Raw genomic sequence first — 27,552 nt, 5'->3', positions numbered from 1 at the left:
AACCGCTGCCGCCAGTGCCGTTACATTCGTTGTGCATTTTCACTATTGACAGGTTTCTCAGAGATGCTCGACTAACGCCGGTATGGTGCAATCTCCTGCAAAACTAAATATAAAAGCGAAATGGAGTCGACTCCTCTGAATGAGCTCGGTGATGTAAGCACTACGCTCTGCAATCGCCAGAGCGTACGCGCTCTATAAACGAGCGTTCTTGCTGACCTCATACACGCGTGCACACACTGACATCAGCAGAAAGGACAGTCAACGTAAATCTATCGGTATTCAATGTTTCACTCGATGCTCGTTGACGCCCCCTTCGCCACAGGTTTCATCTCTTGCAACATGGGAGTGCGACACGCAAAACTCCCTGCTCTCCTCGTCAGTCCATCGATCCGAGACGCCTGTTATCTGACAGGTATTGTCTTGTGTGCTGCGCTGAACTAAGATGTCGCTCGCATACCGGCAAAGTTTTACAGGCAGACATTTACATGTTTAGTATTTCATCCGATACTCTCTTTAACCAGCAAAAATTCTTTATATTGATTCCTGCAGTGGGCACTTGTGTAATGACGGTGAGTCGGGAAAGGCTTTTTGTTTACTTTTTTTTGGCGCATACTTTTCCCTTCTTATAACGCCAGCGTAAAACAAGAGTAAATATATGTACTGTGACTTAACACAATAAAATATAACAAACACTACTAAGATGTATCGCCACCTATGCAAATTGCATCCTTAGTATGCGCTTGTACAAAGTTAGAGAAGGTCAGGAATATACGCACTATCAAGAGGAATTTTTCTTGTATGTGGGAATTCTTTGCTCTTTATTCCAACGCAGCTGTCATATACAGGTGTTGGTAACTCGAGCTTCTCATGCACTTCTGGTAAGTCGGTCGTCTTGAGCCTCTGTGAGCGAGTCGCATCACTTGCAAAGCGGTTTTTTTTTATGTATGAGTTATAGTCGCCTGCTGTGGGGTGCTTCTTAACAAAAACCATGCTGTAAGAGAAGCAGCACATTTCCGCCTCGAAAATGCTAATTTATCATCATGAATATGCGAGAATCTGAAGATGAGGATGATGTAAAGAGAATGCGCAAGTTTCTTCCAAAAAGCTTCAACCACCATAAATTGATGCTAATGTTTTGTAGCATTGAATTTTCGGATTACGCGACATAGTGCTGTTGATAGACGTGCCGTTAGGATGAGAAAACGAGACTGTGCAGGAAACGCTGTGCGCTGATCCAGTGATGAGGCCTCGTTGGTGGCGCGTCTATTAGATGTCGTCTCAGCTAAGTTCAGTTGCAGTTATAAATATGCGGATGCGCTACAAGGCGGACGCGACAAAACGCACATTGCTTTATTAGTGCAGAGAGTAATTCACACTACTTTCTAGCGAGCTTTGTTATCAGTTACTCATTTCGATAGCGGCGGGGGCAGTATAGTACGCGAGAAACCCGGCGAGTGTACATAAGATTAATAATAATAATAATAATAATAATAATAATAATAATAATAATAATAATAATAATAATAATAATAATAATAATAATAATAATAATAATTTGTTATTATTTATTATTTACAATCCGTGGAAAATGTGCCTAATTCTATTCCCACCCCGTTGCTCCAACCCTTGTTGTCATTCCATTCCCATTCCATTCCGGGGCCACGAAAATGTGGAATTATTCCGGATTCATTCCAATTCCGTTGTGGAAACACCGCAGCACTGTTACGCACTAACAATGCTTTCGCCCATGCGTACACAGATATCTGAACGGTGTCCCTAAATAAAATATCACTCAATGGCCTCCATAGCCTGCGAATTCGTCCAAGAACGGCGTTTTCATGAAGTGGCGTCCCTTCAAAAAAAAAAAAGAGAAACCTCGTTCCGCAACACACGTCAATGTCCTAATATTCTCAGCGGGTATTCGGCGCTTTCTCTTCGCAGCATCTGAGATTGTCCAGCGCCATCGCCTCCTCGCTCGCTGTCAGTATATTGCTCGGCGCGCGTTAATAAAGAGCCAGCGCGACTGGCTTTGTCAATCTGGACTCTGGCCTCTGTCGTCGATTTTTCTCGTCGCAAAGACTACTGCATCCCTCTTATTTACCGGCGGGCAGTGACGCTGAATTTGGTGCTGCAACTAAGCCGACTGGGTTCGTACCTTAGGTGGCTTCGATCTCGACACGTTAGACACAAACGGGCGACGTCAAGATGCCCTGCAAAAGTCACTCCCTTTCACGGACCACACAAACCGTTTCGCCGATACCTATAGTATCCGTGTAAATGGTTGTACAGATTCACAGCTTCCACAGACGGGACTCGTAACTGGCTTTGGAAGTGCGCAATAGGTGTGAACATTCAGTGAAGCCAACTCAAGCTATATAGGGGAAGGCCTGTAATGTCTCATACTCGCGGTGACTGGTGTCCGTCCGGCCCCCTGGCACGAGGCCAACTATGGCGTCTCCCCCCACGCGGGAAGATAAATGAGCTTTATGAGCGCTGGAACGGGGATTGCGTCTGCAGGATGCGCAAAGCGCGAGAATATAAACGCATGCAAAACGAATTTAGATTAGTCTCCCACAATTCTAGTCAATTCACGGTAAATATTAAAAAAGAAATCATGCGCACATTTGTTTGGGTGCCATTTTACAGGGAGTGTAAAAAAAAACATGACATTGTCAGTCGAAGCCTCGGGCTTTCGCCGAGTACAGTTTAGAATTTGCAGTCTCCTTCAATTTTTCTAGAGTGTTGTGTCGTCGTAAAAACGAACATGGGAATTTTGATGAAATCGGCTTCGCGCAGAGTTTTAAAACTTGAAATAGTCATATCGACCTCAGCATTGCAAAAAAAAATGCCCCCCCCCCCCCGCTCCCTGGAAAAAAACGTACAGTTTTGCGACCACCACGTTTCCACCAGTTTCGCAATTCTCTAGTTTTCAGCGCACAGTAAAAAAACAGTGTATTTTTGGTCACAATATTCATTCAGTTTAAAGAACAAGTAGTATTAATGGTTTGGGTTTAATGTACCGAAATGACGGTATGATTGAGGGCTTCGAAAATTTCGATCGTTTGCGGTTCTTTTACGGGCACCGAAAGCTAAGTACACATGCCTCAAGCATTTTTGCCTCCATCAAAAAGGCGGCCGTGTGGCCGGCATTCGATCCCGCGACCTTCGAATCAGCAGTCCAGATCCATGACCACTGATGTGGATTCCAAGGAATAAAAAATATGCGACCTTATCAGTATTTTATTTTCTTTCCTGTCGAGGAAAAGACCACAAGTATAATAAACGGCACCAAATACGCATACTTCAGGAACTTTTTGCTGTAGGCAAGTTTAACTAGAGACACTGAAGCTCGGCACATGCTGACTTTGATACTGAACCTTTCCTTTAGGATTAGTTTAGTGGCTTTCTGGCGCACCGTTTCCCTTCTTAATTGTTGAAACCACTGAAGCTTGAAAACGGTATTCTTTAAAAGGCTATTTCTAACACTTTTTTGTTAATATTTCTGAAGTCAAGCACGTTGTCCCCCATTATGCGTAAGAAGCTTTCCACTGTATGAGTTTATAGCAAGTTCTAATGTGTCACGTGGGTGCAAATAAACCTAGTGGACGACCTACACGTTGCGCTCTGCAAATCTATTATGAGCTGTTCAATATAACTGTACGAACCATAATCACAAATTCACTGTTACAAAGCAATAAATGCGCAGCCTGGTTACAAGGTACGGTAAGCTTTGTCTTGCAGTCGCTTGGCGAACCTGAGAAGGCTGCTTGCACGTGAAAATGATGCTCGGAGGGCGAATAAAACAGGGAATGTATTGCAAATGAGTTGTTAATTGACAAGAAGGTTCATTACACGCAACGAGAACAGCGGTGGTTTTGCTCGCTGCGATGTTTCCCGCAAAGATTTTGTTGCATAACATGGACCTTGTTTGCCAATAACAGCCTTCACGCTTCGCCGTGATGCATTCTATGTGTCATTCGCCCAATTAGTACCGTTTATTAGCCCAAGCGGATCACGCCCGCAATCACGGCGCATATGAAATTTGAGCACCCGCATCTTCGAGCGGTCACCGCTGCTGTTCGTTTGCCCGAATTTTCCCAGCGACTGATCACAAGATAAAGCTTGCCGCACCTTACAACCAGGCTACACATTTCTTTTGGGACAGCGACTGAGATTATGGTGCGTTCAATTATTGTGCAGAACTCGCATAGATTCGCAGAAAACAGTGCGTGGCGCGTCCGCTATGTTTATTTGCTCGTATGTGACGCATTATAAGTTGCTAGAAACTGACAGAGTGCAATGTTTTTTCACACATAATGGTAGCGAGGATGCCTGACTCTAAATAGAGTGATTTTAAGAAAAAAGTATTGAAAGTGGCCTTTCTCACCAAAGTATTTTGAAACGCGGGCGTTTTAGTAAGCCACATGCGTTTCATCACAGGTTTAAATAGTAAATATTTGCTCGAAAACCACTAAACCACTAAAGCCATCCTGAAAAATAGAATAAATATCAAAATTCACATGTAACTAGATTTATTATCTCTACTTTCACTTGTTTACGGCAATAAATGCCTGAAATACAAGTATTATGTATCAATTAGCTTGATTGGAATTTTCTTTTCTCAAAAAATTTTTTTCGTATAAAAGAGAAATGAAATATAATAAGGTGACCAAGGAGGACACCGCATTTCACTAGGTGATTGCGAAATTCAGGATATGTAAAATTGGCGGAACTTTTTTTGCCGAAGTTTCTAAGCGAAAAAAAAAAACAATTTTTTTGCAGAATTAACTTCAGAATAATTGTTTTTTGTCTAAAGCCAGTGCCTAGAGTAAACTTCATTAAAATCGGGAATGGTTACCGTTTTTTGTTTTTTGTTTCGTTTTCGGTTTGTGTTGATTCTTCTTGACACACACAGGCACAAAACTTAAACCTCGTGCCTCCAGGTGGAAGAAAAAAGTGTTTGGCGAGCGCGGTTTCATTCGATAAATGATTCGCGCCAACAGCACATCTAGTGACTGCATAGTAGCGTTTCACTAGTGCTACAAAGTCAACAGCAAGCACCTTATACAGACTATTTTCAACCTTTTTTTATCCCAGCGTCCACATATGTAGACAAAAGATATCGATCAAGTGGGATCAAGCTAGCGAACGCGTTGCCTCAAAAATCAATTTGAAATAAATAATGTTTTCCCATTCCATTTGAAATGTTGGCGTTACTTCAGCATTTAATAAAAGGGTATATATGTGTCCACTTCTGTCAACAAACAACGGTCTTTGCACACGGAACAATGACGTTGTCATGACGCATGTAGAGGCTTTGTGCCAACATTCTGTATATAGCTCACTCAAAATTGAAGTTTTTAAATTATTCGACTTCACTCCAGAAAAGGAAGGGTTAATCTTGCTTTTTTGCTAGCTTCGTAGCACTGTGAGGGACGAAAGTTTTGGAAGTTCAGTTGTTGTGGTGGTGTTCACATTTGTTGAAGTCAGACATACTGAGTTCATGTGAAACTGATTGAACGTCGCATGGCGTAGTAGATCCCGCTTCGTTGCCGTGCAACTCTACCCAAAACATTGTTTGCAATATAGCTGAATGCGCTTTTGAGAACTTGCCTTGAATTATCTGCATTATACGGACAGGGGTTTTGTGAGGAAGCGTACACGGCATAATTTTCAGTCTCTCTAACGCAAGTGCTTGTTCCAATTTGGAGAGCACCGACGATAATCAGCGCGTTAAATCAGAAACAGTAACAAGCAAAGGCCTCTTGGACAATGTTATGGATGATGATGAAAGCATTCCATTTTGGCATAACCATGAACGCATCGGTAACGATAATCAATGATGACGAAGATGATGATGAACACACTAAATTAAAGCTGTGGGAACGCTAATGGGCCTTTAGTACTGATAATGATGGTGATGATGAAAGAGTAGAACATGATGTTGAATTTGTTCATTATGGCGTTCATGAAAGATGATGTTGAAAGTGTTGAATCAGAGCCGTTAGCAAGTGACCACGCGAACGTTTATGACGATGATTATGATGTTAAATATGAACTCGTTGAACTGATTATGAACGCGTTGATTGTAGTACATGATAAGGATGAAAGCGTTGAAACATAGCCGCCAGCACGCACCGTTCTTACGTACGATAAAGAACGATGATAAATCGAGTGTAACCAGTGTTCATAGTGACCACTTATGTGTACACTTTTTGGTGTTTTGAACTAAAGATAACTTTTCCAGACTTTAGGCTTATTCTCACTTTCTGAGGTATTTTCATTGCATATGCCGAAAAAAAAAAAGAAAAGGCTCCTGCGATTTTTTTGTGTGTAACTTGATTGGCTGTGGGATACAAAGCGTTAACGGCATGAAAGCTAGGCACCGCACTAGAGATGACACACACACTAAAGCGCGTTGCCTGTGTAGTGTCTGCTTATCAAACTGCAGTACCTTGCCCAGAAGTGATTACTTTTCACCATGCACTATATGAAGTGCCCATTTCATTGAGGGCACAATGCTATAGAATCGTGCTCTTAGCTTTAGCCGCACGTTGAAGAACCCCCTAAGGTGCGGAGCCCTGCACTATGGAATCTTTCATAATCACATCGTGGTTTGGGGACTTAAAACTCCAACAGTTACCATCCTATTGGGTGCCCTACTTTGACGACATTAATACGTCCGAAGTCGTCTCCAGTTTCATTTGTGAGCCCGGCACCACAGAGGTGGGGTTTTGCTACGTTAAACATGTGCATCTTTGAATTTCCCGGTTTGTGCGGAATGTGCACGTACGTGATCATCTATGGCCGTACGTGCTGTGACAATCATGTATGGTTACAACAGTCTTGCTGACCAACGTTACGACAGTCTGTTCGCAATCCAATAGGAGGGCTCACTAACAGACGTTATCAACTCAAACCTCCACGTTAAAAAGTTGCATGGTGATTGGTCAGGAGAGCACACCATAGGGTGTGCAAAGAGGGCGCGGAATTCAAGCCGCCGTAGTCTGCAATCAATAAAACGTTCATCAAAGAGGAAGTTTTTATGCTGTGGTTTCTCTTGTAATCTGCGATCAAGCGGTATCGCAGAAGTTCGGCGTTGTCTAACGGTGTTTCCGTCGGTGTCGCTTCACTGACGTCAACGGTAGATGTGACGGCTACCTGTCTTTAGTCATCACATCATGCACACAGTAATCCGTATAATCCGCTTACGCATTTTTCTGTTCAAGTGTGGATGGCTAGGCGTCGTTGCTGGGCAACTGCTCACCTCTATCAAATAGTTCTGTGCGAATTTGATTAGCACCATGAGACGGTGTTGCTTTTATTGCATTCTCTGAAATGCGTACGTTCATTGTATCTTCAATCCCTCGCAATTCAAGACACGCAAATGTGCTACGCGTTCGCGTACGAAAGGACACAAAATTTGAAAACAGTAGGAACAAAGATTTAATGTTTGTCATCTTTTCACATGAGAAACCCGCAACACAACTTCAGGTAACGACATGGATCGGGTACAACTCTGTAATCAGCACTCAAGGATTGGCTTTATAGAAAGGGCCGCCACTATTACAGAATGCTACGTCACTTCATCGCTAGCAGATTGATATCCCTTCTCTTGCCACATGTTCATTGCGCAAGTTGCACAGAATATACTCGTACAGTCTTGGACCCTTCGCTGTCGGGCCGAAGGTACTGATGTATACCTACGGCCCTTCACATCAGAAGACATCCGAGAACACATGACTAAATTTGAAAGCACAGAACACTCGGTCATAACAGTTCACAGGGAGGGGAAGAAAGACACATAGGTGAAGTGAGCATCGCGTCGGAGGTTATCCTGTGTCATCACTCCCGGTACATTTCCTTGAACCGGTGCTATTGTATGCGAGCGAGTAAACAGCATGCATCAGAATGAGTTGGAAACATTGACATTACATAGACAGTCACTCACTGTGCTTGAGCGTGTAAAAACCGAAAAAACGTTTGAAAAACAGAACTGTACTCTAGCAATATATTGTTCTTATCTGTACACGCACAGCCATTTTTATGCAAGCATTGCGCAAAAACACACATATGAAAAGGGTAATTCAAGATACTCGCAATGCTTATTAACCCTAAAGTGGGGCATGCTTTGTTGAAATCTGATGAACGTGTGCTTGAAAGATACCAAAGAACGCACACTAGTGCACATCACAGTTTCTTTGAGCCCGGGCGAAAGAAACACAGTTTTTCTCTCTAGCGTAAAAGAAGCGTCAACAATGTCGTTCCAAGCGCTAATCAACGTAAACCACGCGCAAACGGATTTAGGTTGAAGGACGCTTGGACGTCTATATGGAACAGTATAGCATGGCATACGTGCAATAAGACAATATTTACGCTTAATAAACAGTGAAACACAAAGTGCCCTGTTGCTTTAGGGCACTGACCTGATGAAAAGCTTTGAATTGGCTTATGCAGAGAGAGGTCAGTGAGGAATCGTCCCGACGAGCTGCCCCGTCACCTACCTGGTCTCTCTAACACCGTTATTCAAACACTTCCTGTGTTCATCTTCTCATCGTGTTATATAAGCAGCTGTTCATCGATAATCTCGGAGGGAGCCTCGACGTGTGGTTCACACCTTATTTACAAGGCTGTTGCGGTGGTTTTTTGCCGCTTCATTGATGACCGTTCGCCACGCCGTCGGTCGGGCTAGCTGAACTGGGCGATGCAACGTTGTTTGTGCTGCGACCCATTGGTCGTCATGCGTTGCGTGTCACTGCGGGAGTGGGCCATCCGCATGAGGTCTACTGAAGATCGGGCCACATCCACTAGGCCGCAGCGAGACTTCCACATGAGTACGAAGGCTTCTTGAATTTCACGCATCCGCACTACGTAGATGACTGGATCGACAAAAGACTTGATCAACACCAGTGTGTTGGTGAGTATGCCGAAGGTGAGGCGCAGGTCGAAGGACAACGATGTAATTGGCAAGGGACAATCGAGGCATGTCAGTACGTAAAAGAGTACGGCTGGCATCCATCCTATGAGGTAAGTGCCAAGTATCAGCAGCGTGGTGTAGACGGCCTTTACGCTCCTGCGAAGCTGTCCCGGAATTTGCGCGGATAGGCCCGTTCCCATTTGGTGGCGTCTAACCAGCACGAAAATGTGTGTGTATATGAAACACATGAGTACCAGGGGAATGAAGAAAAGTCCGGAAAGTGTAACGCGGAAGGGGCTCCAGAGTATGAAGTCGTAGCGGCAATTTGCCACCTGAAATCCCTGCCCCGGTACGCTTGTGAAGTACAAGAGGAAGAAAAAGAGAGGCACAAGCCACATTGCTGCTGTTGTGAGCCATACAGTGCGTCGAGTGACAGTTGCAGCGTAGTGAAGAGGCCGCAAGATGCCAATGTAATGGTTCACGGCGAGGGCCAGTAGGTGAAATACTGAAGCGATGAGACCCGTTAACCGGAATGCTTCCAGGGACAGCGCCCAGCAGGCCGGAGGCTGGATGTGGTACAAGGTCGGAAGGAGGCTGTTCACTACGAGTCCGACGCCAAGCACCAGGGACGCGTAAGCGTTCGCCGCCGACAAACTGAGGCTGAAGCAAAGCGTCGGGCTAGGGCTGCGACGCAGCCAGTGAACCGACTCGACTATAACAACGTTGAAGACCATGGACATTAAACAGGCCACTAGCATGACGGGAACCGCAAGGCGGTACACGTCGCGGGCCGCGTCTAATGGAGACCTCGGGGTTACATTGAAATCTTCTGATGTTACGTTCATCGCACTCATGATGTAGGCTCTGTGCCTCCTCAAAGGAGTGAAGTCTAAACTAAAATATTCTAGAGTGTAAGCAAGGATGTGTGGACGTCATACACGATGCTACCACTGTTACTGTCCTCAGCTAATAGCAGTTTGTTACTTCTCACTCTAAGTGAAATCATAATGCTGAACGGGTAACAAACGATTGTGGAAAGCTTCTGGAAAAGTTTTTTTGGAAGTAAATGGCGAAGAAATGATCGGATGAAGATTATAAACTTAGATATTTCACGTATTGCGCCCACCACTTCTGCTGCAGGGTAGGATTGTGTGAATTGCAGAGCTGCCTTAGGGACACGAAGTTAGACAGGAAGCGTAGTCAACTATACAGTAGAGATAGTACGGTTCCTTGAAGCTGTCAATCCTGAGCCACCTAATGCGAGGAGGAAGAAACCAACCAAAGATGCTAGAAGTGTCCTTAAATTTACCCGCACTCCACTTCGGTTCGTGAGAGCTGGATATGGGTGTCTGTCTAGTCTTTTTCTACACAAGTTTCACGTCTTTTCCCACACAAGTTTCACGAAAGTTCGGGCTTCAGTCTGTACTCACTTGTTGCTCACAGTTGACAGTATCCATGAAAGGTGACACCTGCTTTTTTTTCTCTTTGGTGTGCTTGCAATCATTGCTAAACTCGGAATGGGAACTTTTTGTCGTCACAGTTCACATTTCTGGTGGTTGTGAAAAAGTTAATGATTACACCACTGTTCACACCAAGTGCACACAACTCTGCGAGAGCAGAAAATGTTTCCTTGCACTAGTCGTCAGATTGCTCAGACTTCCGAGTTCAACAACTGATGGTGCTGGCCGTCGCAGTCGGCGAATTTTTCAGCAGCCAGTCGGCGCAAACGTCGTGACTGACGAACAAAGGGTGTTCTCGTGAAGAACTCGGTGCCAGTTTTTCTCTTTTTTTCCGCTGACCACACGCGCAAGAGACCGTCGGTTGATGTAGATGGTAAAACAGAGTTCGCTAGTTCGCTACGCGCGTACAGCGCGTTCACGATGTTCTTGGCCGAAGACGCAGGTAGATTGTCTTAGCGAGAGCTTAAACTTCGCGGCAGTGGGTGAAAAAAAAATGCCGACAGCAAGGCTTGTCGCCCGTCCTCGTTGTCGCACCAGATGAGCAGCCCATTCAGAACTTCGGGCAACAACCGCACTCTCTCGGACGTCTGGCTGCCGTGAAGAGCCGAGCGCAGACTGGCGCGGTGTGGGCGTACGCCGCGTTTGTAGTTCGCCGCGCGCACCGCCTGGCGCTGCAAGCGGCGCCTTACGGGTCGAGCGGGGCGGGTTCGTGGGGATGTGAGAAATCGGGAGATGAGGATGCCGCTCTCGAATGCTTCCCTCCTCTACAGCGAGGTGCTTCGCTTGCTTTCACCACCCATCTACTACTTGCGCGCGGTTTATCGGAGAAGCTCAACAGTTTGCCCGCCGGCCGCCGTTGAAGCGCTCGTTGTGCTCAAGCGCAATTACTTTCCGGGGCGGCGTTTTCCCTGCCCGTGTGGCTTAACTTCTTTCCGCATGGTGATCAACTCTTCGACCCACCGCGTGTTTTATAACGGTGCTTCTGGCCGCTGGTGTTTGGGCACCTCGCTATCTCACCACAAACTTTAGCGCACAATATTTATTTATCTTGCATTTCGATGCAATATATATATGCGTCCGTATTTGCACACTGTGCATAGTAGAAGCAGCGATTCTTTTCGGGACGTTACCTTCGGTTGCGGCACTTTTGAAACACCAAGTTTTGCTTGATTTTCACCTTCGTAACTTATTCAATTATTCTTACATTGCTTGCACGTAAGCTGAGCTTTAGTGTGGCCATTGGTAATGCTCGTTGCGACGGTAATTTGGTGGTACCGTCACAAGGTACCACCGAATTCAGTGTAACGGAGGCACCGTCACACTGACTGCTTTCTCTGCTGAGCAACTTTCTTTTCGAAATTACCGAAGTTAAATAAAATAACCCGCCCGAACCTGTGTTCTCATGATTGCCAGCATTCAGGTTAGGCCATTCATTCAACTCACACAGCCACGCACTTATAAATTCAATTTGAAGCATTTTTTGGAGAGCCAAATATTTTTTAGCATATCTATTTGCTTATGACATTGGGCTGGCGAGATCTTTTCGTTTACTTGGTACAACCGAAAAATGGCATAACATCACATGACATGAATGAATACTCGGAAAGGCAACGGCGGCTGCGAGAAAAGAAAACCCTGAAGCTGTGGATTGTCTATACATACGACATGCATGCAATCTTATGAGATGTGGGAACACTTGGTTTCAGCGCAAGTTTCTGTCTCTACAGTTTGGAAATTCGTATCGTTCTATGACTGTGTGGTTTACTCGAGCGTGCCTGCACTGAGAATCAACGTAGAAACACCTGACACCACCTATCTAAAGCCTATAGCAACGAGCTAAGAGCGACCTAGAACCTACATCACGTATAGCTAAGGCCTAGAAATAATCTAGAAGCAAGCAAATTATTTATGCAGAATCGTATGGTTTCACTGTTTCAAGCCTTGCGTAGCTGGTACTTTCAATCTTCGCCAGTTTCTTTTTTTAGTGACAATTGTTCAGTTGTTTTTTTCTCTCTTTACGTTTTTTTTTTCAACCCCAGAGCATGTGCGTTGATTTGCCCGGTGTGGGATTCAGCAACTGTGATGGGCGAGAGAACAAATACAGAGAAAGGAAAGATAGAAAAAAAAGGGAAGAAACAGGGACAGGTAGAAAGACAAAAAATGCAATGAGCAGACAAGCACTTCCAGTTAGAAAATTGCTCGAACCGTGGCCACAACATCATAATCAAAAACGCGCAGTGAGCGCTCGTCGTATTGTTTTGATGAAAAGAAGTTTAATCCACTAGTCATCATTATTCTTCCTTTTTGTAGTACTGAGTTACTAATGAACATATCTCATAGTCACGACATATGTAAAGGGCCCGATATTTTCCGACGTTTCCAACGCACGCGTGCCGGCGTTCGTTTCGTCGCGTCACGCTGGCGATGCCACGCCAGGTGAAATTCTGCCTGCCATACACTTGCAGGCGTGTGCCATGTTACGTTGCCTTGGTGCATGCGCGGTTGAGCGCGCCCGGCGTCCCTCCGTCACAAAGAGGCAGACGCGGTGCTGTCTGGGTAGGGTGGATAGAATAATGTAGTCGCCGCGAAATGCTGCATGTCGCTTTTGCGCATTTGTTATAACGCATTGGTATAACGATATATATTGGTATAACGACACATATTGGTATAATGACAAGCAGCATGTCGCATTTGCCCATTTGGTATGCGCCAGGCCATCGGACGCTGGTCGCGTCAGTCGTGCCTGATGTAACCGACGCGACCAGCGTGTTCGCGTTTTGGTAACGTAGCGTCGCTGCGCCCAGCGTATATACGCGCGTGTCGACGTTACGTCGGAGCACATCAGGCCCTTTAGTGTATGGAACATTATCTGCAGGCCTATAGCGGACGCTATCCACGGTGTCACCACACTGTATGTACTCTACATACAGTACCATATGTACTGTATGCGTTTAGACTCTGCTTGTCTACATACGCCACGTATTGTATATGTATATAGTGCTTCTGGTCGTTTTTTATTTTTTATTCGTTCAGTTTTTTTTGTTTCTGTTTCATGCTGATGGGGCAGCCTGCCTTGTCATGTTGTGTTTTTTTTCATTTATCAATAGGACAGTAGAAAGAAACAATGATACACAAAAAAGAGATAAAAACTACAGAGAGCAATACATAAAGAAAAGGAAAGAGATAAATTCAGAAAAAGAAAGAAATAGAAAGGGATAGAAAGAGTACGTCAGGTAGAAGAAATTGAAAGAAATATAAAGAAATAGAGCAAAGAATAAATAAAGAAATAAAATTAAACAGAGACAAAACAAACGGAGAAAAAGAAAAAATTAAAAAATACAGAGAGGAATGAAGACAGAAAAATAACGAGAAAGAGGCAAACCACGGAGCTTCGCACTTCGTTGTAGCTTTGCACCACTGGTGCGAAGCTATTTTAATTTTCAACACCCTCTCCCATTTTCTTTCGTACATCAGTTGTCGTTGTACTGGGTGTCTTTCTTTTTATACAGATTTTTTATAGAAAAAATGTTTTAACAGTCGTCTACTATGGTGTCAGTGCTCTATATCAAGGTGGAAGTACTCTGCCGCAATCAAAAACAAAAAAGGACGTTGACAGCACCATTGAACAAAGTTTTGTTAAGTTTTTGATTATTATTCACTTGAGGGCAATCATTTTCATTAGCATACTGTAGTACGTGCCTATTTATGACATCCGCATTACTTTAGAAATCACAAAATTTTTACGTAAATTTATCGTTGAATTGTACTGGCGATATTCAAACTAACGGCACCCAGAGCGTAGAAAACGTAAAGCTGCGGCCACGTCTGTGTAGAGCACTCGAGCAGCCGGTTTTTGCTCTGCGGGCCATAACCTTGAGGCAGTTTCGGGCTCTGAAGGGGTGTATCAGGAGCATGCGTGGCCTAGCTGTCAGGCTGACCACATCAGAGCCTGATACTACCCCAAAGTTTCACCCCGCAGAGAAAAAAACCAGCTGTTCGCGTGCTCTACACAGATGTGGCCACGGCTGTATGTCTGGAATGGCACGTTACAAGGAAGTGACTTCAGCACTTCCATCCAGCTGCAGACGCGTGCCTGAAAAAAAAAACGAACTATATCTTGCTGAAGAAGGGCCTTTGTGAGGCTGTATCTACTTTTTCCAGACGCCTAATTGCCACCATAAAGCAACCATCATTTCTAAAAACGAGTGCGCCCTGGTTCTCACTGAGAATAAATAAAGATGAGTTATGGGAAGCGTGCATCGCCGAAATATTCCCCGCGCCTCTGATTATGCTGCTTCACTGTGGCGCGTTTCTACAAAATCGAGCATGTCGCACCTTTCGATTCAACTCGTTTTATTGCCGAGTGAAGCTTCCCAGCACTGCTCAATGTCCACAGTTAAGGCTGAGTGACGCTTTTGTCGCTCAAATCTGCAAGGTATGTATGGCGTTGTAATGATGGCATTTGCCAAATACCATAACTTTTTTTAAAAATTTTTTTCCAGTTACCAGAGTGCGTCGTGTCTGTTTAGCGTTTCCTGTCTTTTAGCACTGGCCATTAATTGCAACTCAGCAGCTAATAATGGTTCTTCGTCGTCTTCTTGCCTAGAAGGCTGTTCCGAATGACCTTTGGCACGCTTCCCCTACAAGGGCGGAAGCATGGTTCCAAACTTCTCCCGTGCTGTGCCAGGCCTTCTTACGAGATAACGATTTCCGTACTCCTTTATCTTTCAACAGGCCTGCTTCACACTTTTGTTGTTCTTTTTATACTTTTATCGGTCATCATTAGAAGCAGGAGCGTAAACATTTACGGGTCGATGCTTACGCTAAAGTGAGTGGTGACATCCTTCATGCGCCTTCGAACGTTTATTGTCGGTGCATGAACACACTTCTGAAAGGCGTTAATAAACTGAGCGTTGAAAGAGATTTCTCCGCATTGTGTTTTCTACTGGCATGCCAGTCATTTCTCGTGTGCATGAAGCATTTTTATCGACGTACACCTTAAAGGTTGCAATCGTTTGCTTTATGGGAAGGCCTGTGGATTTCAATTCCGGGATAGTATAGGAAGGCAGTTAAATGACGCGCTTACGCTAATTCGTTTACAAGGCTATGCTACCTTTATTTGCATCTACAGTGACGTGAAAGTTTAAAACTCATCACTGCGGTGGACGCAGCGGTGTTTATGATTGTTAAATGTGCAAGCGAATGCGATACTTCTTTTGAAACAATAACGGTAGCTATTCGCCTGTCCTTACAACTCCTGTCTGACGCATACAAGTAGCAGAACTTTCTAGCGAAAACGACCTGTCAACAAAACTTCAATTTATTAGTACACCACGTAGCAGAGTTCAGGTATTTTATAGAAAAACTAACAAATATAAATAAGAAACTTTTATATCAACTTTATTGCAGCTTGATTCATTCGTAACTTTTGAGAACTATGGATTGTGCCATGTCTGCTGCTAACAGTAACCTTTGATGGTGTGCACGGCTTCTACTGATTGGGGTACAAAATGTACGTTATCTAAAACGTCAACGGCGAGCCACTTTGTATATATATATATATATATATATATATATATATATATATATATATATATATCATACATTGTTTGGTAGTCCTCAGAGTTGCGAAACTTTAGTATGGTTTTGTTACCAGTGGCGAGATAGCGCGGGGCGCGCTCTAAAGATTGTCGCCTCCACGAAGCCCTACCTCCACGGAGCGTGGTGTCTCCCGCGCGCGCGCTTATCAGACTCGTCATTCGGGAAAGGACGAAGGTCACTTCGCACGCTGCCACGGCCGCGCTTACGAAAGGAGCGCGCTGCTGACGCACGACACAAAAAGAGTTATGACAGTCGTTTGCGCTTGTCCTGTGTATACGTGTGCGCTTGTTTCGTGCGTCTTTCTTTGTGTTTAAACAGCACGCTCTAAGTGTCGAGCTCTGACAGTTGTAAATCCACGCTCGTCCTGTATATGCTCATTTCGTGCTTGCATTGTGCTTGAGGTGTGCGCTGCTTGAGCTGCTTGCTGTTCCTAGCGTGACTTTGCAATTAGTTGCCCTTGCTTAAACAATGCACAACAAATGCTCAACTACCTCTGTTGAGACAAGTTTCACTTTCGTGTTATACCGATTCCTATACAGGGGGATCATCCACGTTTTTGTTTTATTTTTCTCTCCCTACAGCTTAGCATAAGATTCGACATAACTTGTTCCCACTTTCGCACAGTGAAATGCGCTCACCTTTCGTGTATCATGTGCCGACAGAGCATTTCCCGGTCACTGCGAAATTAATCAATACTTGTCGTTGTACTTCTTTGTTTTATACCCGTCATGGTTAACTGGGTGACATTGTACTGCTAAGCACGCAGTCAGGGTATTTGATTTCAGGCGCGTCGATCGCAGGCATTTCAATTGGGATGAGTTTAAAAAGCGCGCGTGCGCTGTGCGTTGGCCGCCCGTTGAATAATCGGAGGTGATTGAAATGAACCCGAAATCCTCGACACGGTGACGTGCTTCGTGATCGGATTGTTGTTTTGGTTCGTAGAGCACCGTAATTGTTTTGTGTGGGTGTCTATTGATTTCTCAGGCGAACATTTAACGACTATTTTAGCGATTCTTACGATAATTTTAACTGTATCTTTTTTACGCCCGCTGCAGGATGGTCGCCTCTTGAATTAATGTAGTATTCAGTTGCATCTGGATTCTACCCGCCAATTACATCATAGGCCCACTGATTTTATCGCAGACTAATTTATTAGATGTTCGTTGATCGTTGACCATCTTGAACATTCTTAGTTTAACATTGATGCAAGTGTTAACAATAACAAATCCGCCAGATCCCACGCACTGTGGGAATCAATGTATTGCGAAGAATGTGCGCAGAGCTAAATACCCATCAATGGTTGGGATTGCGAAAAACCGCGGCATTCAAGGCATGACATGTTTTTCACTATTACATGTTTCTCATGCATCTAAGCTCATTTTGGTACATATCATGCTAACAAAACGTACAATCCGGTTTCTACCGTACATGACCTGTCATTAAGCGCTATACTCATTCCATGCCAATTTCGGAAATATATCCAGTTACTCAAATGGCCGCGAGAAATTTACAATTGTATCTCGTAACTTCTGACGGGCATCATATGCATGACAGGATTTTCATGTTCAGGCATGTAATTTTTATTTCCGAGAGTTTTTAGTCATACCGTAACAATTTTAGTTAGTATCGTATTGAAGAAACCGCCTCGAGATCTCAATGTCGTTGGCGGCTACATAGATAAAGATAGATACGCGCAAAATGCTTCTATTTCGCTAAAATGTCTTCAGAATATAAAAAAGAATCTTAATGGAGAGGTTTATATAGCCAAGCTGGTATCTCAAATTACCTAATGACAACGCTCATTTATTTAGAAGATTTAGAAAGCGCTCAAATACTCTGTTGTTTAGATGACTCCCAGTCGACATATCCAGCCGGCGTTGATACGAGAGGGGAGCCGATCAGGTTGTTTTTCTTCGTTTTACATATCGAATGACAATGCGCCAAATTGTTAGTATGCTTAAAAGGCCTACAGGTAGACAGTTTACGCGCTTTCGTATGCCACCGTTCTAATGCAGAGCATTGCATTTGGGGGGCCAAGGCATATTAGTAATATCAGATTTGTAGGTGAGCGATTACATGTAATCGATCGCTGGCTAAAATTAGAGTTTTTAAACATTTTTGTAATTTAATGGTTAGCTTTTATGTAGGCAATGGTTACTATAATTCAAATACTGTTTCTAGAACCAGTTACTTGGTTCACAAAACAAGCTATGACAAAATATGCAGAGCTGCTACTCGGTACAAACTAGAGTAGTGTACGTTCCCGTAGTTCCCGAATGTGACAGCTTTATGGGTGCGCCTGCTTCGACGGGCACAACTGATAACCTAAAAACCAAAGGTAAACCTTGGTCCCCTCATCTCGGTGGCATTTAGTTGCGTGGTCTATACTGTCCACATCGCATTCATCTTCATTGCAAACATCTGCTATGTTTTGGCTGTTTTATTGTCTTTCGATGACTCGCTACCCTTGTTTTACAGTTTCACTGCCGTGTTCGAGTGGTAGCAACGTTAGCGAAAGTTAACTCGTTGCGTCCTGGAAGGTCGGGAGTTGGTAATAGTTATATATTTTAAAGGAGCCACAGCTATCTTTAGCCAGAGTTCAAAAATATGCCGACGTGCTCTACGACGCCGCTACAAACGGAATGTTGCTGTGCATGGCATGCCGTAAATCACACTATTTTTAAGTGCTGCTTTATTGATTTGTTGGGCACGAATAAGGAATTAAATTTCAAAGCAACGAAGTTAGGCCAAAAATTTCAATCAGAAAGCTGTAGACCAGTTTGCTAAACTTTCGACTGGGCAGTTTTTAAGTAACTGTCTATTAAGTATTATAGTTGTTCTGCTGGCTAGAGATACCCTCGAAAAACAAAACAAAAATTGGCACGCCTGCTTGCGCGACGGGATTGCAACGATCCGCGTTGTTGGGACTCCGGGTCCTGCCGGTCTCGTTTTCGGTAGCTGGCCCCGTCGCAGGATCCATCGTCCAACAATTCAGCGAGAAGAAGCGCCCGAACGAACGACAGAGATTTATTTACATGTGAAGAAGTGATCAACTGATCCAAAGAGAGAAGAGAGAGAGATACAAAACGTCTTCGGCATTTTATAGCGCCGCGTTGCCGACACTGGGCGCGTTGTCCGCATCGTCAGCCAATACGGTGTCCCTGGCACCTCGGCCACGAGGGAGGGGGAAACACACCTCACAACACATGGAGTGGCACAACCTAACACGATGTCCATATATGGTCACGGCGCCCTAAAAAATGCCCAAACATGGTCACGAACGCACAGCAGATTCCGGAATTCTCCCGGCGAGAGGAGGAGCCTGAATGGGGAGGTGGGGGTCGACGACACAGTCGGTCAAGAACCGGTTCTCCCCGCAACTCCTCTTGCTTGGTTCCCTAGGGCTGGTCGTAACAGTCTCTCGCGCGGGGGGGTAAAGATCTCGATGGGCTGAGGTTTGCAGCCACTGTCCGGAGAGATCAGCGCCGGCAGTCGGTTTGGTGACGACCGTCTTTGATGAAGTAGAGGGCACCACCTGCTTCATTGTGGGCTCAACAGACATCACATACGCACATGAAAACACAACTACTCAGCCGGTGAGCGCCGGACAATTCCGCCAAACTCCACCAGGCAATTTTCCCCTTTAACTGATATTAAAGGAAATACACAATTTATTCAAAATGTTACTCATACGTTAAGGTGACACAAAACAACAACACTGGAAGCACACCGAACCCGAAACCCTGGATAGCCGTGTCGTCAACGTTTTCAAACAAGTACACCTAAAAGAGTAAAAAAAAACAATCACTAGCTCTTGTCTAGGTCAGGAAAAAAAATGCCAGAGTTCTCGAGACATCCTCTCGCGTCAGGGGCATCGACTTAAGCCATCAGCGTTGCCATGGAGTACACCCTTTTTGTAGCGTATTTCAAACGTATATTGTTGCAAAACGAGGCTCCAACGCAGCAGGCGGCCGTTCTTAGAGGACATGGTCTGTAGCCAGGTGAGAGGACAATGGTCCACTTCCACAAGAACTTGCTTCCGGCAATATAACAAGCCAGTTTCTGGACTGCCCAAACCAAGCACGCACATTCCTTTTCGCTAGCGCTGTAAACCTGCTCGCGAAGGGTGAGTTTCCGGCTAACATAGAGGACGGGATGCTCTTCATCCCCCTCATCCCTTTGACTAAGAACTGCCCCCATGCCTCTATCACTAGCGTCGCATTGGACTATGAAAGGCCTCGGGTAGTCCGGTGAACTAAGCAAAGGTTGGCTCGACAAGGCCGCTTTCAAAACGCGGAAAGCCTTTTCTTTCTCCTCATCCCAGTCGACCATTTGGGGCTCGGTCTTGCGCAACGCGTCAGTAAGAGTGCTGGCAATGTCGGAATATCTAGGGATGTACTTACGATAGTAACCAGCTATTCCAAGAAAAGCCCGAATATCGGTTTTCGTTCGGGGCTGGGGAAAGTCTCGGATAGCTGCCACTTTCATTTCAGAGGGACGGCGATGCCCTCGACCGATAACATGACCGAGATAGAGTACCTCTGCTTGTGCTAGCTGACACTTGGGTGCCTTTACCGTTAAACCTGCTTCGCGTAGGCGTGTCAGTACTGCCCTGAAATGCGCCAAGTGTTCTGGCCAGGACGAGGAAAACACGGCGACGTCGTCCAAGTAAGGCAATGCGAAGTCCTCTTGACCCCGCAAAACCTTATCCATTAAGTTTGAAAAACAGTAAGGCGCGTTCTTTAGGCCGAAACTCAACACTTTAGGGCGGAATGTCCCCAATGGTGAAATAAATGCAGCATACCGGCTCGCCCTCTCGGTGAGCGGCACCTGCCAGTAACCTCTCACTAGGTCTAGCGTTGAGATAAATTCCGCGCTGCTTACCCTCTCGACGCGTTCCTCAATGTGGGGAATTGGGTATGTCTGATCTTTGGTGATGAGGTTTAACTTACGATAGTCTACGCAAGGACGCGGATCTTTGCCGGGTACCTCCACAAGAATTAACGGGGAAGTGTAATCACTTTCACACGGCTCAATCACGCCCAATTCCAGCATCCTGTTAACCTCTACTTTTATTAGCTCAAGCCGGCGAGGTGACACCCGATACGTCTTAGATCTTACCGGTTCCGACGAGGTAAGCTCTATGTCATGAGTGAGGACGGATGTCCGGCCTGGCTCGCTTACAAATCTGTCCTGAAACTCGGTCAAAAGACAACGCAATTCCTGCTTCTGCTTCATTGTCAGCTGTGACTTTGATACTAAATCCTCAACTGTTTTCTCGATCGGGACTTCGTCCGATTCGGGAGCTAATTCAGGAATTTCTGCCGGAACCTCTTCCGGAACATTTAAAGTCATGTTCACGATGGCTTCCCTCTCTTTATAGGGTTTGAGTAAGTTGCTATGATACACCTGGTGTACCTTACGACTTCCTGGTAATTTTACAAGATAGTTGGTGTCAGACAATTTTCGAGTAATCTCGGCCGGGCCGACCCATTGCACTTCAAGCTTATTCTTTTGGGAGGGCCTCAACAACATGACCCTGTCTCCTACAGCAAAGTGTCGCGCTTTAGCTGTCCGATCGTAGTAAAGCTTAGCCTTCTGCTGTGCTTTGGTCATCGCACTCTCGGTCAGTTCTTGGGCTTTTGTTAGACGATCCAATAAGGTGAGGACATATTCCACTACTACAGAATCATCACCCTGACCTTCCCACGACTCTCTCAGCATACGAAGAGGAGACCGCAGTCTGCGGCCGTAAACAAGTTCCGCTGGCGTGAACCCTGTTGTCTCATGTGGTGCAGTTCTTAGTGCAAACATCGTTGCAGGTAAGCACATTTCCCAGTCAGTTTTTCGTTCAAAACATAAGGCTCTTAACACTCGCTTCATCACGGAGTGAAGCTTTTCTATCGAGTTCGACTGCGGATGGTAGACTGAACTATGCAATAATTTCACGCCACACCGCTCTAGAAAGGTTGTCGTTAAGGCACTCGTGAAAATGGTGCCCTGGTCTGATTGTATCTCGGCAGGAAAGCCTACCCGGGCAAACACGGACAGAAGTGCGTTCACTACTTCCACGGAACTTAGCTCTTTTAGCGGGACCACCTCTGGAAATTTAGTAGCTGGGCAGATTAAGGTCAGGATGTGACGGTAGCCTGAAGTTGTCTTGGGCAAAGGACCTACTGTGTCGATTACCAACCGACGAAAGGGCTCCGTGATTACGGGTACCAGCTTCATTGGAAATTTCGCCTTATCTCCCGGCTTACCCACTCGCTGACACACATCGCAAGATTTTACAAACCTCTCTACATCTTTAAAGCATCCAGGCCAGTAGTATTCCTGTAAAAGACGATTTTTCGTCTTCTTTACGCCTAAGTGGCCTGACCATGATCGTCCATGCACCAAACTAAGCAAATCCTGACGATACGCCTGAGGTACGACTACCTGGTCAAACTCTACTCCTCGCCTATCTAGATATTTTCGATAGAGTATGCCGCTCCTCTCTTGGAATCTCACATTTCGTTTGGCGATTCCCTCTTTCGAACTGTCCTGGAATTGCTTAAGCGTCGGGTCCCCCTTTTGTCCGGTTATTAATGAAGTGGGGCTCACCTGCAGCAGCCGACTGAAATTATCCGAAGTTGGCATGACACACAACTCTTTTGTATTTCCTAGTACCTGGAATGTGTCACCCTCTGTGCTATCCTCTGTACTACCAGGAATCGGCTTGGGAGCAACGGCATTTTCTATTTGCTCGGTCAACGAGGCGTAATTGACCCCTTCCGATTCGGGAGGAGGTTCATCGTCGCCTTTTGGAATGGTTGCCTCCGCGACTACGGCTTCTGCAGCCTGTTCTCGCACAAGTCGATTTGTTACCGTGGTGTCCAACTCGCAACCAGGCCCGTTGTCGATTTGAGGCTTGTTTGCCTCAGTGAATGTTGCTCTCGCAGCCAGCGCACGTGCCTTCGATCTAGTCAGTGCCTGCACTATGCCTTCTCCCAACGTTAGACCTTTCTCCTTCAGCATTTGATCTGACTTATTTGAAAATAAGTAAGGATACTGAGGGGGTAGATATGGCGATACCGCGGCTTCCGTTTCCAACGTACCAAATGCGCCTTTAAGGACAACTTTAGCTACGGGAAGGCACTGACTGTTTGCTTCTACGGCTTGTCTAATCCAGGCACAGTCTCCTGAATACTGTCCGGACTGAACAAAGGACGGATGAACTACGTCCATAGTGGCTGCGGAGTCTCTAAGAACCCGACACTGCTTGCCGTTCACGGTAAGGTCGTACATATAGGGCTCTAACAACTTCATGTTCTCGTCGGCTTCATTTATAGATAAAAAGGCCACCTTTTCTTTCGGGCAATGTTTCGCGAAGTGCCCTGTTTCGTGGCAATTGAAACAAGCCGCCGGTTTTTTCGCCTCAAATTTCCTTTTGCTTGCCTCTGCCGACGCCCCATGGTTAGATGTCTTGTTTTCCTCACCCTTTTGTGCGAGACTTGTCGGTTGTTTTCTAAACGGCGCCTTATTCGGTAGTAGGAATTTTTCCCTTTTAGGCTCGCTGTTAGCCCCGAGGGCGCGGCGCGTAACGAATTCTTCAGCGAGCTCTGCGGCTTTCGTTACGGTGTTCACGTCCGGTCTATCCTGCACCCAGAACCTCACCTTTTCTGGTAACCTTTGATAGAATTGTTCCAGACCGATACACTCGAGCACCTTGTCATGATTCCCATACGCCTTTGCCTCTTTGAGCCACTCCCCCATGTTGGCCATTAACTTGTAAGCAAACTCCGGGTATGAATCATTGTTCTCTTTTACGGCGTTGCGAAATTTTTGTCTGAAGCCTTCCGCTGACAACCTGTATTTCTTGAGAAGGCTCGACTTAACCTCACTGTACTCGTCAGCCTCCTCTTTCGTGAGGCGCGCGATTACTCCTGAGGCCTCCCCCGGAAGTAGGGACAACAAGCGTTGAGGCCATGTATCCTGGCTGAAACCTTGCCTTTCACAAGTTCTCTCAAAGTTGACGAGGAACAGCCCAATGTCCTCCCCTAGCTTGTACGATCTCATTAGGTCCGTCATTTTGAACCTGACCCGCTCTGCGGTACCGGATGCCTCGCTGCCTCCAGCTCTACTATTATGGCTAATCTCTAGCTCGAGGCGCTTCATTTCAAGCTCGTGCTTTCGCATCTTATCGGCCTCGGCTTCTGCCGCTTTCCTTTCGGCCTCCGCCGCCTTTCCTTCGGCCTCGGCCGCGGCCGCCTTTCTTTCGGCCTCGGCCGCGGCCGCCTTTCTTTCGGCCTCTGCCGCTTGCCTCTCCTGAATCTCCTCGACACATTCTGACAGCTCGTCATCCTCCGCCCCCAATGAGAGAATCGCCTCTATCAGCTCTGGCTTTCTTTGAGAGTCCGACACCTCCAGATTCAACTCCCTTGCAAGTAGCAACAACATGGACTTTCGCAGGGATTTCAGATTCATGGCTGCCTCCAGTACCGCTGTCTCTGTTCCACAAAGATTCCTGTCCTGCAACTAATTAACCTTGACGGCAACGACAGCTCTAGGTTCCTGCCTTGCCTCAAGTTTTCCGTTAACTTAGTCTACAAATAAAGCTTCAAACAGCTCTTATACGGAATCCTGCCCTGCCACTGTTAACCTTGACGCCACTGACAGAAAGAGCTTAACCAAGCTATCACACAATTTCTGCCTGACGCAAGTTACCTGTTAACCCAATGACCAAGACAGCCCCTCTCTACCAGCTTTTACTTAACACATAGAGTAAATGCCTGGTAAAATTTAACAGAGAAAGCCGGCACTCACCCAGTTCGCAGTCATGTCTCCGGCGTCGTGCCTCTCAGAAGTGCCGTTCGATTCCCTCTGGAAGTCGATGAGCTCGTGTCATCCTTCTCCTGTCGTCCCGTTGTTGGATTTCGGGCTCACTCCGTCCAGTGGTCGCTTTCGGGGTTATCGGCATCCCACCGCTGCCACCAGTTGTTGGGACTCCGGGTCCTGCCAGTCTCGTTTTCGGTAGCTGGCCCCGTCGCAGGATCCATCGTCCAACAATTCAGCGAGAAGAAGCGCCCGAACGAACGACAGAGATTTATTTACATGTGAAGAAGTGATCAACTGATCCAAAGAGAGAAGAGAGAGAGATACAAAACGTCTTCGGCATTTTATAGCGCCGCGTTGCCGACACTGGGCGCGTTGTCCGCATCGTCAGCCAATACGGTGTCCCTGGCACCTCGGCCACGAGGGAGGGGGAAACACACCTCACAACACATGGAGTGGCACAACCTAACACGATGTCCATATATGGTCACGGCGCCCTAAAAAATGCCCAAACATGGTCACGAACGCACAGCAGATTCCGGAATTCTCCCGGCGAGAGGAGGAGCCTGAATGGGGAGGTGGGGGTCGACGACACAGTCGGTCAAGAACCGGTTCTCCCCGCAACTCCTCTTGCTTGGTTCCCTAGGGCTGGTCGTAACAGCGTACAAACTATACGCTTCCCTCGCTGCGGTTCATTAGCCGGTGAAGCCATTATCACTCGTGTGGCCTAAAGGAACAGGTGTGCCGTCGTATTGCCACCACCATCGTCGCAATCATGTCGCCTTTCAAGAGGCGGCACACGTGAGCGAATGCCATAAAAATTAACGTTCGGGTACTGTAGGCTGGCGTATCATGTAATATTCTAAACATGAGTGTTTTATGCCGAGGTCCACCAGGACTGCGATGACGTATTTCCGCCACAGAAGTATGTACGTAAGCAAATTCCACGCGATTATATGAAAAAAAAACTGCTATAAAGCTTCCTTTGATGGGACTCAAACCGCACAACCTCTCAGCCTGCGATGACTGCTGCCAAGGGCGTAATCCACTTTGCTTGCGTCAAACACATGAAGGAAGCCACACGAACGTGTCTTTCATTTTTTTTCATGCTTTCTTCTTGCAGTGCTTTTAGTTCGCGGGATGGTGTCGCCGTTTGGAAGCGGCAGGCTGAAGTAATGCGAACACGAGCACTGGTAGCTTTTGGCGGCATTGTTGTTCGCCGCAACCGCCAGTGTCCGTAACCACTATTGCGCGAACTAAGAAACTAACTAATAAAAAACACCTAGGACACAATGAGATTCTAACCCGGGTCCCCTGCATGCCAAGATAGTATCCCAGCACTGAGCCATACCCGTGCTTGAAACTCCGTTGTAAACTAACCCTAGGCATGCTTCATGTCGGGAACGGAATCGTGTTAATAGTAATAATAAAATGTTTCAGAATAGCAAATGAGCAACCAGGTGCCACACAACACGAATAGCGTAGCAAGTGAGTCGTTGAATGCTCTAACTCATTACGAGAGCTTCATGCATAATTGTTCATCGTCTTGAACCTCAAATTTTAAAAAAATGCACAAAGTTCATTGCAGGTGCGTAGCGGGTACCATGCTCTCCGAAGAATAACGAAGGATGGCATAGTGAACGCCTCTTTACTACACAAAAATTATGATGACTTATGGCTTAGTGGGTACCCTGCATGCGTGCTTGTAGTAGTTACCGAAACATTGTTTAAAAGAGGCTGGGGAAAGGTCGCTCCTCCAGCTTTTGCTGTGACTGTGATGCGCGCTCCACGCAGGCCTGGCAGTTTTGTCAACGCCGTAACACATGGCAAGGTCCTGGGTTTAGCCGCAGCCCCGTCTATAGCGTCCATCTATATTAAAAAGAGCTCTCCTATGCTTGTCTGGTTCTCATAACGCATTCCGTACTCGCCCTATGAAAAACCTTGGCCAGGCTAGGTGCCAGGGTTTGTGTGCTGCTGAAATTGTGTGCAGGGTTTTTGTGCTGTTGAATTTGTGTGTATTTGTGTGCTGCTGGAATTCAGCAGCACACAAATAATAGTGTCACTTAGTCCATGCAGTATAGTAGTAAACATGCGTTTGGCCACGTCATGTCGTCCTAGAGCTTGCCCCTTGGGCACCCTGTGTGTGTGTGTGTGTGTGTGCGTGTGCGTGTGTGTGTGTGTGTGCGTGTGCGTGTGTGTGTGTGTGTGTGTGTGTGTGTGTATGTGTGTGTGTGTGTGTGTGTGTGTGTGTGTGTGTGTGTGTGTGTGTGTGTGTGTGTGTGTGTGTGTGTGTGTGTGTGTGTGTGTGTGTGTGTAAAGAAGCCGCAACTATTCACTGTGTGGCTACAGCTACTCTTTTGTATATTTTTATGGATACCTAAGTAAAAATTAGGGTGATTCATACATATATTACCCTAGAAGGTAGCGTACTTGTAAGATAATTAACTGTATTACACACTATTATGTCGGGATACGCGGCGCTGCTAAAGTACGGGATTTTTCCAAGTCGGTGCTGAACAATTCGTTTTGTGGCAAGATCATGTGAGAGATAACCTATCTGGCTTGTAGAGGTGTGTAAGTGATTAGCGGATGTAGTTCAATGGAAAATATTGTGAATACAGTTTCACTGTCCTGATAATCCATCTGTTGAGTCCTTACTTGTGACTTTGTGATCACTCTGCCACAAGCTAGCTGCCTGTGCGGTGGTGCACTCTTTCAAGGAGGGGGTTCCAAATGCGTAGGCGATTTCTTTTTAGTCTT

The 27,552-nt window shown here is 45.9% G+C and overlaps 1 protein-coding gene across 1 annotated transcript; it reads right to left on the bottom strand.

The window, feature by feature from the left end:
* Positions 1–7,422: 7,422 nt before the first annotated feature.
* On the bottom strand, positions 7,423–13,339 carry LOC119162135 (adenosine receptor A3). The gene has a single exon (XM_075879482.1). The coding sequence runs from the start codon at positions 9,769–9,771 to the stop codon at positions 8,689–8,691; it is 1,083 nt and encodes a 360-aa protein (XP_075735597.1). The 5' UTR covers positions 9,772–13,339; the 3' UTR covers positions 7,423–8,688.
* Positions 13,340–27,552: the final 14,213 nt, after the last annotated feature.

This window comes from Rhipicephalus microplus, chromosome X (genome assembly GCF_043290135.1).
Source record: "Rhipicephalus microplus isolate Deutch F79 chromosome X, USDA_Rmic, whole genome shotgun sequence".
NCBI classification, from domain to species: Eukaryota; Metazoa; Arthropoda; class Arachnida; order Ixodida; family Ixodidae; genus Rhipicephalus; species Rhipicephalus microplus.
Note: the sequence above shows the minus strand (reverse complement) of the source record. Positions and strands in the feature narration are given on the sequence as shown.

Coding starts and splice junctions, on each gene's coding strand:
- LOC119162135 (XM_075879482.1), bottom strand. CDS start 9,771: ATGAGTGCGATGAACGTAACATCAGAAGATTTCAATGTAACCCCGAGG.